At 48.5% G+C, this 12,057-nt stretch overlaps 1 protein-coding gene and 1 long non-coding RNA gene across 2 annotated transcripts; one reads left to right on the top strand and one right to left on the bottom strand.

Annotated features, from left to right (window-relative positions):
* Positions 1-549: 549 nt before the first annotated feature.
* On the bottom strand, positions 550-1,577 carry LOC114487325 (uncharacterized). Its single transcript, XR_003682339.2, has 2 exons — positions 1,251-1,577; positions 550-743 (listed from the first exon to the last, which is right to left on the bottom strand). It is a non-coding gene; the product is annotated as an uncharacterized lncRNA (long non-coding RNA).
* On the top strand, positions 1,267-10,833 carry MCFD2 (multiple coagulation factor deficiency 2, ER cargo receptor complex subunit). The gene is made up of 4 exons (XM_028496882.2): positions 1,267-1,285; positions 6,857-7,017; positions 7,807-7,966; positions 9,332-10,833. Exons 2-4 carry the CDS (start codon positions 6,869-6,871, stop codon positions 9,458-9,460), a joined length of 438 nt encoding a protein of 145 aa, XP_028352683.1. The 5' UTR covers positions 1,267-1,285; positions 6,857-6,868; the 3' UTR covers positions 9,461-10,833.
* The last annotated feature ends 1,224 nt before the right edge of the window (positions 10,834-12,057 follow it).

Raw genomic sequence — 12,057 nt, 5'->3', positions numbered from 1 at the left:
GCAACATTTTTTCCTTTAGTTGTATGCTTTTCCATATGGGTACTTTTGTGTATACTATTCTGAAATGATAGAAAAAAACCCATATATTTACATATATGCCCCTGGTTCCTGGCACAGAGCTTCTAAAACCCTTGTAATTTCATAAGTGATAAGAACACTAGGAGCATCTTTTGTCCTAATATTTGGCCTTGACCCTGGTTCCTGACAGTTTTTAAATCCTTTGGAATTTCCTTGGTGATAGGAGTGTCCTTTGTTCTAATATGGTGACCCTTGGTGGGCCCCTGGATGGCTTCAGGATGGGTCTGATCACCAGAAAGACCAAATCATGATTAGACACTTTGAGCTTTTAGCTCCACCCACTATCCTCCAAGAAGCGGAGAGGGACTGGAGATTGAGTTAATGATCAATTATGCCTATGTGAGGAAGCCTCCATAAAAATCCCAGTCCTCTCAACCAAGTCCCTGCATCTTCTTCAGTCCCTGGCTGAGCCCCCAGCAGTTCCATATTTCCTGGGGTTATTTGGAATTTTTCCTTAGAGAGGCATCTTACCTATCTAAGGATCAGTATATCTGAAGTACACAGTTTCCTGTTTTCCTCCATCCTGAATTCCCCTCGGGGCACACTGTTGGTGGTCATTGCAGTGGCTAATGGCTTGATCCCTGTAGAGCTGGAATGGCACGCAACATTTTTTCCTTTACGCTATTATCTTTCTTCCCAACTTGCAGTCAGAGGAACCCAGGAACCTGTAAATGTGGAGGTAGAGGTGGAGTTGGAGCTGAAAGCCAGTTTTGACACCCGCTGCATCCACTTTCGCCACCTTAGGTCCTCGCCCTATTACGTCCCTGGGGGCTTCCAGGGTTGCCTAGCAACCTGCGGGGACTCTGGGGGTTCAGGTGGCCCAACCGAGTGTCGCCCTCGGGAAGGTAGGCAGAAGAAATGCCTCCGCCCAGCCCTTACTGGGCCTGAGCCCGTTACACGCGGAATCACCCCAGTGGCCCACACTGCCAGGCGCCGGGCAGGGGCGGGGCCCGCGGCTCCAATGGGCGGGCGGAAGGGGCGCGCGTGCGCACAGCGGGGACGGGGGGGTGGGGCGGAGCCGAGAAAAAGCGTTCTGAGGACGGGTGCTGGCGAGGCTCACGCCGTAGGGCTTCGTGTACGGTGAAAGCTGTTTGGCAGCTGCTGGCTGCGAGGGTGAGTGAACCAGGGAGCAGCCGCAATCCGGCTGCGGCCTGTGAGGCCTGTGACCCGACCTTGGAGGAGGAAGTCCGTGGGACGGCATTCAGGGGTCCGCAGCGGGGCGGGATCCCGGCGTTCCTTCGGGGGGCTCGGGGCTTCTGGCTCAGGTTGGGAGGCAGGAGCGGCCTGGGTGAGGGTATCGGACCCCGAGTCGGCCCGGGAAGCTAGCCGACTAGGAGCAGAGCCCCTCCCCCGGGGCAGACGCCCGTAGAGGCTTTAAAGCCTTATGGGTCCGATTAGGGCCGATCTCTGCCCTCTTGGAGGACCTGCCGTGGACCTGCGCGCGGGCCTGAGTCGTAGCTCTCCATCTGCTCCTGTACCCCATCTCCCTCTGGGGGAGACAATAAACAGGTCCTGTCGGGCGGGCGAGCTTGGCCAGGCCGTGCCAGGGGAGTGGGGAGGCGGGGGAAGCTTGTATTCCCCTCTAGTATTCCCTGTCTGGGCATGGCACCCGCCATCCACCCAGTTGCCCAAGCAGAAACCTGGGCGTCATTCTCACCTCCTACACTCTTTACCCACCCACATCGAATCCATCACAAATCTCTCTGGGATACACCCACTTCTCCACGCCCAGTTCCTCTGCTCTAACTAGTTCAGGCTACCTTCATCTTTCCCCTGGACTACTCAGTAGCCTCCTGACTGGTCCCCTGTATCCCTTCTCCATCCTCTGTAGTTTGTTATGTAGTGGAAAGCCAGAGTGATGGTCTTAAAACAGAAGTCTGATCACGTCACCAGACCCCTCTCCCCATTCCCTTATCGCCCTTCCGTGGATTCCCATTGCTCTTATAACCTCTTGAACAGGGCTTACAAGGCCCTTCTTGACCTGTCCTCTTTTTACTTTAACTCATCCATCTCCACTATACTGTGTCTTCAACCATATTGAACGCTTTTTATTTCCCAGATTGGATCAAGTTCCTTCTAGGCTTAGGTGTTTGTTACATTATGTTCCCTCTGCCTGAGGTGCTATCCTTTAGCACCTTGAAAAAAAATCATCCTTCATGCATTAACCCAGGTGTGGGTTGGGGCTTCTGTGGTACCCCAGGGCTGTCGCATTAACTGGTCTTTCTTTTCCAGCAGGCTGTAATCCGTGTGACAGGAGCCTGTCTGGTTCACAGCCCTATCCTTAGAACCTTGTGCAGCACCAAGCTGTTAGTGAAGAGTGTTAGTTAAATGTATAAATGAAGCATGGCAGCTCCCTGGGCTCCCCAAATGAACAAAGAGATCAAGATCAAAAATGCCTGCTTTTTCAGAACGAGTTCTCAATCCCCAACCCATGTAGAGGTTTCTTTGCCTAGGAACCTGGTTCTTTTCTTGCTTTCAGTCCAGGACCATGGTAGTTTTAAATGGGGAAATGCCAGTCGGGTTTTTCTTTGGCATCGCCTCTGGCTACAGGATGTGAGGCTGCTTTGAGGTTGATTCTCAGCTGAGGGCCCCAGCATGAGAGAAAAGTGGCTAACAGCTGCTGTGGTTTTTATGGGAGGAAGGCTCGCTGCAAACTCTTAGGTGTTGGTAAGACACAATGAGCGTGGGCCTGGCCAAACCACTGGTGGGACGGCTCCAAAGGGAAATTTTTTTTTTTTTTTTAATGTAGTCAGATCCTCTGTGGTAGGGAACAACACACCTAGGTTGCAGGATCCACTGTCCTGCTTCAGAGTGAAGGTGTGCTAGGCCAGGTCAGCTCAGCACTTTGTAATAAATTCACTAGGGTAAAGGAGAGACAGAGAAAATAGGTTCCCTGTCCTCAGAGAGGGAGAGAAAAGAGAAAAACAAACGGAGCACAATATGTGACCATATGTTAAGGCCAAATGAGTGTGAGAGACTGCAGACTGAGGTCAGAGGAGGGAACAGTTGGTCTTGGCTGGGAGAACACAGAGGTGACATTTGAATTGGGCCTGGAAGGAACAGGGAGGACGGACAGGTGGAAACAGTGGGAACAAATGCTCTGGGACTGGAAGAGGCTGCTGGGGCTGTGAGGGAAGCCCTGTTACAGTCAGGGCACTGCGGGAGCTCCCTACCAGCAGTGGTCTAGCGCTTCCTCCCAGGAATGACGCTTCTCCTTGTGAAGGGTGTCTCAGTGGTTGTGTTCCACTCTCTCAGAAATCTCTCCTCTGGATTTTTCTCCAGCCTAGCCTTTAATTTCTCAGAGGCCACTGAGCCCAGGAACTCCTGAGGCTTATCTGCTAAGCTGTTTGCTTATGGCCTTGAGCTAAGTAGTTGGAGTGTGGATGATGCAACTTGTTCTTTCGGTGGAAGGGACTTGCTAATATTTCCTTTCCAATGTGCGTAGTTTAATTTGTTAAGTGGCAGTCAGATGCCCTGTGCTCCTTGTAGCACTTGTAGGGGAGAGTTTCTCTTCTGTGTTTGTAGATTTGACTTCTGTTGTGGTCTAATGGTTAGAAACCTGCCACAACAGACCAAAATGGGGTAAGTCCAAAATGTATGGTCCTTGACCTTTATCCTGTCTCCTATGAAGAGGGGATAATTTGGACTCAAGCACTTGGTTGCTTTTTGGTGTTATCTGAATAGAACCTCTCCCCCGCCTACCACACCCCTATCTGATATACTAAGTATCCGACCACATAGTTATAGGAAATGGTGCGTGAATGTATGGTCCTTGACCTTTATCCTGTCTCCTATGAAGAGGGGATAATTTGGACTCAAGCACTTGGTTGCTTTTTGGTGTTATCTGAATAGAACCTCTCCCCCGCCTACCCCACCCCTATCTGATATACTAAGTATCCGACCACATAGTTATAGGAAATGGTGCCGTGGGTCCGATGACCACTCAGCTTTTCCATCTGATAGATATCTCCAAAACAAAGTTTCATCCTCAGTTACATTGACATCAAAACTTGGCAGCGTTATCTGTGAAGGTGGTAATCCCCCCAGCTCCCGAGGACCATGGCACACAGGCTGAGAATCACCAGCCTCTGTGCAGGCACTGTGCCCAGTGCTGGGGATGTGGATGCAGTCCCCGGCCTCACAGAGCCCAGTTCCACAGGGGGTACTGAGAGGTAATCAGGCATGTTCAAGGTCGCGTGCACAGCTGTTGTCAGCGATGGACAGGACCCTTCTGAAGGGAATCACTTAGGAGCGTATGGGAAGAACGCCTAAGCCAGACTTGGAATTGAAGAAGGCTTGCTGGAGAAAGAGACATCTAATGCATATGAATCTGAAAGACTTGGGAGGAACTGGCTTCTCCCTCTTGTCCCAGAACTCTGTGGTGTGTGGTCAGAACAAGTTGTTCTGCTCTAGTTGGGGCAGCCTCTGCTGAGAGTAACGTGAGACCTTGTTTTCTGGTACCAGGTACAGTGGCAGTGGCCTCATCAGGGTCTGGACGCTTTTATTTGGTAAGATTGGGATGTAGTTTCTGGCTGTTCCTGAATTATTTTGTAGAGACGAGACTTAACTGGAATCCCCCTTTTTATTCCATCCATATAGTCTGGAACAAAATTATGGGATGAATTGCATTAAATACATATTTGTAAAGACAAAACATGTTTATAGTAGAAATTTTAGAAGCAGTAGAAAAGTAAAGAGAAGAAAAATCAAAATCACTCCTAGGGACTTCCCCTGTGGTCCAGTGGTTAAGACTCCGAGCTTCCACTGCAGGGGGTGTGGGTTAGATCCCTGGTCGGGGAACTAAGATCCCACACGGCATGGGAAAAAAAAAAAAAAAAAAAAATCACTCCTAACCTCATAGTTCAGAAAATAATCTTTGTTAATAGTTTTTAGTCATTGTTCTGTGTATGAGAAATATACATACATTGTTTTGGTTTTTACAAAAATGAATTCTTTTTTTTTTTTTTTTTTTTTTTTTGACTGTACCACGCGGCTTGTGGGATTGTAGTTCCCCGACCGGGGGTTAAATCAGGCCCACAGCCGTGAAAGCACTGAGTCCTAACCACTGGACTGCCAGGGAATCCCCCCAAAAATGAATTATTCTTTACAGACTTTGGTAGCCTGCTCTTTTTCTCTTGATATAAATTGAACATCTTTTTCTGTTTCTGTTATGAATTATGACGATTGCATTATGATGTCCCTGTTCAGTTGTGAGACTAGATGCTTCTTTTTACACCCTAGAAGTTATACATCCCAGTGACCATTGTCTCCTTAGGGAGGATACTGCTGATATCCAGCAAAGTGGGTTTGGGAAATTTTCTTAAACACTGTGGGGATGGCATTCTCCCAGGGTCCTACCCTACAGAGCCTTTCGGGGCGGGTGAGAGGGGCTGTAACACCTCAGTGGAGATGCCGGCGGCTTCGGACCTGAGCTCTGTGTGGCATGTGCGAGGGTCTGACTAGTACCTTATGCTTTCTCTTGGCTGCTCTAGGTTTTTTGGCCGCAGCTGGCCCCTTAGAAATCACTGGCCCTTATTATCCAGGGAAGTGAATGTGTGAGTCAGGCGTTTCCTTTGTGTTGTATGGAGGTCTCCTGGCTGTCCTTCACCTTCCTTTCTGAGGTCGGTCTGTAAGCCCCTGGAAAGACCAGGACTTTCTGTTTAACAGCAGTTAGTAAAGGCCTGAGCCTCGGTGGGGATGCGGATGGGAACAAAGCACTCCTGCCCTCGGGGAGCTTGCTGTGTAGCCAGTTGTGTCTTCTGGTTGACCACGATTCCAAGTCTAGCCAAACCCCAGAAAGCACTTGATGGAACCTAATTCCTATGGGACTCTTCTCTCCAGTGCTCTTTCACCTGGTTCAGTTACTTGCCTCCGTCACAGCCCTGGGAGGTCGACAAGGCATGGGTTAACGTCCTCTTTTCCGTGTCCACCACCGCGGGCCTTGATCTGACCCGCCCCGTTGCTTCCCTCAACCCCCGTCTCTGGACTCACTCCACGTAGTACCTTCCCTGCTGTGCTGCCAGCTGAGCCACTGTGAAACCAAGCTCTGATCTCGTCTCCCATTCATGAACCCTCAGTGGCTCCCATTTATCCCCAGGAAACTTCAGCCCCCTTGGCCTAGTGGGCAAAACCACATCCAGCACGGCCTGGTCAACCTCTGCAGCCTGTTGTCCACCATTCCGTCTACTTCATACCCTCTAAGCTCCAGCCTGACTAAACCACTCGGAATTTCTCTCCCACTTGTCTGCACCTGCCCCTCTGCTCGCACCTTCCCTTCGTCCTTCAGTCCCTGCACATCCACCACGTGCCCATCCATCCGGGCCCTGCTGAAGTAACCCCATGTCTGTTAACCTTCTCTGGCTTTCCCTCGCCCAAAGGAAACTTCTTCCTCTGAACTCTCAGAGGGTTTAATCTTTCTTTAGTACACCTCACTTCGTGCCTTGATTCGTGCTCTCAGTAGGAAGTATTTCTCTCGCCAGACTGTAAGCTGCTTGTAGACAGGAATACTCTCCAAATCCCTATAAGCTCTCATCAAGTTGCTTGGCATTCCAAAGGGGCTTCAGGAAATGTCATGGACCTGCCTTCCCGTTTGAGTGATGGGGACCTGGAGAACGCAAGGTCATCCTGCAGTCTGGTGTCAGAGCTGGCCTGGGCCCAGTCCTCCTCTTTCCCAGCCTTGCTTCTTCACCCAGGTTCCCAGGAGTGCGCTGTGTCAAGTCTTGAAAGAACCTCAGTTCTGGTGTTCTCACCTTCATCTTCTGTGTTCCCCACCTCCCAGGTACCGGTGACCATGAGATCTCTGCAGCTGCTCAGAACCCCCTTCCTGTGCGCCCTGCTCTGGGCCTTTTGTGCCCTGGGTGCCAGGGCCGAGGAGCCCGGGGCCAGCTTCTCCCATCCCGGCAGCGTGGGCCTGGATAAGAGCACAGTGCATGACCAAGAGTACGTATTCAGCCGGGGCTGTGGTCCAGCGGCCTCCCCATCTGCAGCTGCAGCCAGCTGCAAAGGCACGCGCTGTCCAGCTCTCCTTCTACTATTTGTACGACCCCTTAACATTTTCCTAGGATGATATTTATTCCTTATAGCCACCTGTAAGTCAGGCATTCTTTTTTCACCATCATATCACAGATGGAGGATCTTGAGACCCAAAAGGGATAAATGACTTGCCTGAATTCATTGTCTCTCTCTTTCACCACACACAGACAGACAGACAGACAGACACACACACACACACACACACACACACACACACACACACACACACACACACACACACACAGTGGTAGTTGCAGAGTCCAAAATAGAGCTAAGGTTTCTTGCTTCTGACAAGACCTTTTTCTTTTGTATTGGCATGTTCAAACATTGAATCATTTGTTGCCACTTTTGCCCTGGGCCAGTTAGCCTCACACATTATGCTCTGTTATCCTTAAACTGGTTTAAGAAAAAAAAATTAATAGCTCCCCAAAATGCTATAACAATATTCTAATAATAAAAAGGAAAAACACCCATAATCTTGCCAGCATAACAGATGAACTATTTGATTTTATTTTTCCCCTGCTCCTTTCAGGGCCTTGCCTGTATCTGTCTTCCTTGAGTGTGGTCTGCCACTGTTGATGTTTGTTTTTCTGGGATGGATGAACTTTAAGATCTTGAACGTTTCAGAGTCCTTAAGATTTTGGTAGGATCCCAGCATCGCCACCAAGTGGTCTGAGTCTCACTGTTGGTCTTCAGGCATATCATGGAGCATCTAGAAGGTGTCGTCAACAAACCAGAGGCAGAGATGTCCCCACAAGAACTGCAGCTCCATTATTTCAAAATGCATGATTATGACGGCAATAATTTGCTTGACGGCCTAGAACTCTCCACAGCCATCACTCATGTCCATAAGGAGGTAGGTCAGGCAATGGCTCAGTAGACAGCATCTCGGAAAGGCCTCCCTCTGGTAACTCAGTCCCCGAACTTGACGACCTATACCCCGTCCTTGTGCTTCTCCTTTTTCTGCTCACCCTCTGTTCTGCCTCTTTTCCTGTTCAGCGGTCCTTCTCATACAGGGTGACAGGCTGAGGCAGAAGCCCTAGAGCTTTCCTTTTATCTTTAGCAAGTGCCGCTGCCATTTCTGCTGCATGCCAGCATCTGAGAACCAGCTAAAAGACAGACCACATTCCAAATGCAGAACAGGGGAGAAGTTATCTCATTTGGGAAGAATGTCGAGTCAGGGGACCAAGGGCTCAAGGGATTTGGTGATAATTGAGGGTTTGGGTGGTACAGTACGGTGCTCGTAGTTTACAAAGCACTTTCCGGCAGGTTAGCGATCTCGTTTGATCACTGCAGTAGCCTGGGAGCAGGAAGGGGCAGGCCTTGTTATTGCCCCCAGTTTGAGAGGTAGGGAAGCTGAAGTTCAGATCTTATGTCTCCAGATCTAATGTCTGTCCCATAGTGCCACACTGTAATCTCTAGAGAGCGGGAGAGGCAAAGTTGGGGAGGGCGTGTGCTCGCACGGCTGCGAGCTGAGCTGGGCGGGGTTTGCTTTGAAGGCTGCGGGGAGCGCTAGGGCTCGCACAGGAGGCTGGCATGACGAGCGCAGGGTCTGCTGTGGGAGGCATACGGGCGGACGCCAGGCAGAGGGACTGGGGTCCAGCAGCCCTGGCAGGCGAGGATGCTGGTGGCGGCAGGAGAGGGAAGGGGGACGTGGGAGCGGAGGCAGGGGAAGAATCAGCCGAGGACGTGAACAGCAGTAGCTCAGCGCTCAGCACGGTGAGCAGAAGTGCCTTCACCTCAAAGATCGTGATGGGGTCTCTACTGGTCGGCAGCGCCTCCGTCCTCTTGCTCTGACCCCGAGATATTGTCTAGCGTGGACTGTTTCCACCGTAGCAGAGCTGACCCTCAGGAGGGCCTGGGCGGTGAGCTTTTCTCTAGGATGGGGCTGCGGGTCCTGGAATCTCTGAAGCTCAGAATTCTGTGTGGACCCAGCTTTCTACAATGAACACATATGACTTTTGTAATGAGAAAAGAATGAAAAGTAATTTTTAAAACAAATAAGCAAGGGCTTACTTTGATTGTATCGTCCTCTTAACTGCCAAAAATCATTTCTAAATTGGATTATTATGAATTGACTCTGGATCTGATATGTGGTTTGTGGATTCCTGGAAGTAGCAGTACTACATCTGAAGGAGTTTGTTGACATTTTATTCTGGACATTAACCAAGCGCTTCCAGTAAAAGATGCAGCTCATCCTTGTCTAATTTGTACCTTGTAGGAAGGGAATGAACAGACACCAATGAACGAAGATGAACTGATCAACTTAATAGATGGTGTTTTGAGAGACGATGACAAGAACAATGACGGATACATTGACTATGCCGAGTTCGCAAAATCACTACAGTAGACACGATGTGGCCACCTCCCAGTTAGATGCAAATGTGAACCATTATAATGTGATCAAACACTTTCGGTAATGCAAAATAACTCATTTCCAAAATTCTGCTACGGTGTTTTGGTACAAACCTGTAGCAGCTTGTTACACTGGGGTGAGAAAGAGAAATCAAGAGAAATCAAAAAGCAGAGAAATGGGACATAGTGTAGTCCCCAAGTACTATTAAATCTCTTATTGGACAAGGGCTTGATTAAAGAATCCTTTTTTAAGAATATTGGATAATTGGAGCTGAGCGCTCAGGAACTAGACTGGAGAATGCTGCCAGGCTCTTGGTTTTAATTCATGCTACCTGAAGAGTAAGACAAGCTCTTGCTAACTGGACACGCTTTTCAGCAACTGAAGGAATGGAATGAATGCCACATGTTTCCCCTGGTGGGTCCTGTCTTCAGGAAACGTGGTCAGTATTCTGTAAAGTTCCCCTGGCCTAAATGATTACTTGTTCTGGCCAAGGGAGTATTTATTAGGCTATTTCAAAGCCACAGCATCTATTTCAAAGAATGTCAAATAGTTCAGCTAGCCACAGAGTCTAAGATTCTGTATCTCCTGGCACTTTGGAAACAACACACCACTGACCTAAGTGATTCACCTTTTTCAGTTTTTCAATATTTTATAAAACTACTGCCACATCCTTACGCTTTCTTTTATGTCTTCTTCAACCTAGGGGAGACCTCGAGTCTAAAAGTGTTCTCTACTTCTCATCATTAGCAAATGTTACAGCTTTCTAAATATTTGTACTTAACTCTTGTTTCTAGGATTTTGTTTTGCAGTTTAGAAGCTCTTAGGACTCTAAGGACTTTATCCCTTCTGCTTGATACAGCAGGGGTGAACTACTAGCTGGTCTAGCGTAAGTGAGAAGTGTAAAGATTCTTTACCAAGCACAGTGATAAACCCAGTGCAAGTTAGATTTAGAAGGAATGTTGTTTAAATTACCTCTTCTAGCCTGAACACGTAAATTCTTTCAGATCAGGAAAGATTAGACAAAGAAGCCTAAAAACTCTTAACATTGTGAATTTCAATAGTAATTGAAAACAAGCAGCGGCAGCAGATTATAATTTGGTTTATGGGATGTGACGCATGTGCCGTGGTCGGAAACCTGACATGATGGTTGAATGGGAAAAAAACTGCATAAAATTTGCTCTAAGATATATAGAGACTTATTTTCTGTACCAAAGTATTCTTATAAGAAAAATAAGTATTTGTAAAAATGGTTTCGTGTCAAGTATTTGTGCAATCAGAGCTGAATTGTAAACTATTCTTGCAATATCTAGTGTTTTGAAAGATTTATATAATGAATTCTGGATATATGACCAATAAAACTGATGAAACAAAAGAAAGAGCAGTTGATTTTGTCCACATAGGCTGCTTCTCCTACCACACGAAGGGGCAGTTGGTTTAATGCAGAAGTTTACACGCGCCTTCTCCATCCTAGGTGCTGGGGCCCACCCCGGCGCTACCCTGTTCCTTTCTGCAGGGGTAGATTCCCAGGATTCACAGTCACTTTCCCCTTTTAGGCATTTTTTCCTCTGAATGAAATCACTTTTTTGGACCTTCCTTCTCTGGCCAAGTTCAGATTATGACCGCATTCTCTAGCTTAGGAAAATACAAGGTTTTCTCCTTGAGTCTGGTGACTGGTTTTTCTTTGCCAGAAAATTTAATTAGATAGTGTTATTGAAAGCCTCCCTGGCCCAAGCACACAGCACAGTCTTCCCTGGCTTTTTGGAAATGACACTTTGTTCTGCCAATTGAAAAGTGAGCAAGGGAAGAAGTTACCAATGCCTCCCCCCGCAGCCCCACCCCCTGCCTGAAACCCCTTCTTCATCCAGAGCTGCCCTTCTGGATGGATCTAGTGAGCAGGCTCGCAGTTGAAAGGACTCGCACTGTTGGCAGCTAGGGAGTGAGGCAGCTGGGGGGCAAGAAGCCGATTCTTACAAGGTAGAGTCACCCAGACCAGACACCTCTTTCCTCCTCCACAGCTGGCTGCTATTTGAAATTATTCCATGCTGGCCTCTGCGGTCCTGTTAGCCTACTTTTCCTCTTAGGAAATTTCCCTGTGGGAGAGGGGCCTGCACCATCAGGGGCAGAGCATGGTCTACCCTTCCCTCTCATACCGCCTTTATCTCCTCTCTCTTTTGTGAGGCATTGGCCTTCTCATGGTTCACCTCAAGGATTTCTCAGACTGTATAAGAAATACCTCTGCACCTTAGTTTCTTTATCTCTAAAATGAAGATAAGTATACTTGAGAGAGGCCGCCTCATAACAGCACAAGCCTTGGACTCAGGCAGAGCTATGCTCTGAAGTTCTCTCCACTGCAGTTTCTCATCTAAAACTGTAATGAAGCTTACCCCCACAGAGTGGTTAAGAGTATTAACGAAGTGAGAGAAAATATATAAAACATCAAGTAAGTGGCTGGCACAGAGTAGGAGCTAAACACGGTCAGTGCCTTGTTCCTCAGCCTGGCTGAAGAGTCAGGGCCCCTTCTCACTGAAGAGTGGGAGCTGGAGGGGCTGGACCGAAGTGTAAGACCCCTAGGGGCTGGCATCAAAGGGTCT

This window comes from Physeter macrocephalus, chromosome 12 (assembly GCF_002837175.3).
Source record: "Physeter macrocephalus isolate SW-GA chromosome 12, ASM283717v5, whole genome shotgun sequence".
NCBI classification, from domain to species: Eukaryota; Metazoa; Chordata; class Mammalia; order Artiodactyla; family Physeteridae; genus Physeter; species Physeter macrocephalus.
Note: the sequence above shows the minus strand (reverse complement) of the source record. Positions and strands in the feature narration are given on the sequence as shown.

What these genes read in the sequence shown, in the direction of transcription:
- MCFD2 (XM_028496882.2), top strand. Translation starts at nt 6,869, where the DNA reads ATGAGATCTCTGCAGCTGCTCAGAACCCCCTTCCTGTGCGCCCTGCTC. An exon ending in AGCACAGTGCATGACCAAGA is followed by an intron (nt 7,018 to 7,806) that starts GTACGTATTCAG and finishes GTTGGTCTTCAG; the next exon opens with GCATATCATGGAGCATCTAG. An exon ending in TCACTCATGTCCATAAGGAG is followed by an intron (nt 7,967 to 9,331) that starts GTAGGTCAGGCA and finishes TGTACCTTGTAG; the next exon opens with GAAGGGAATGAACAGACACC.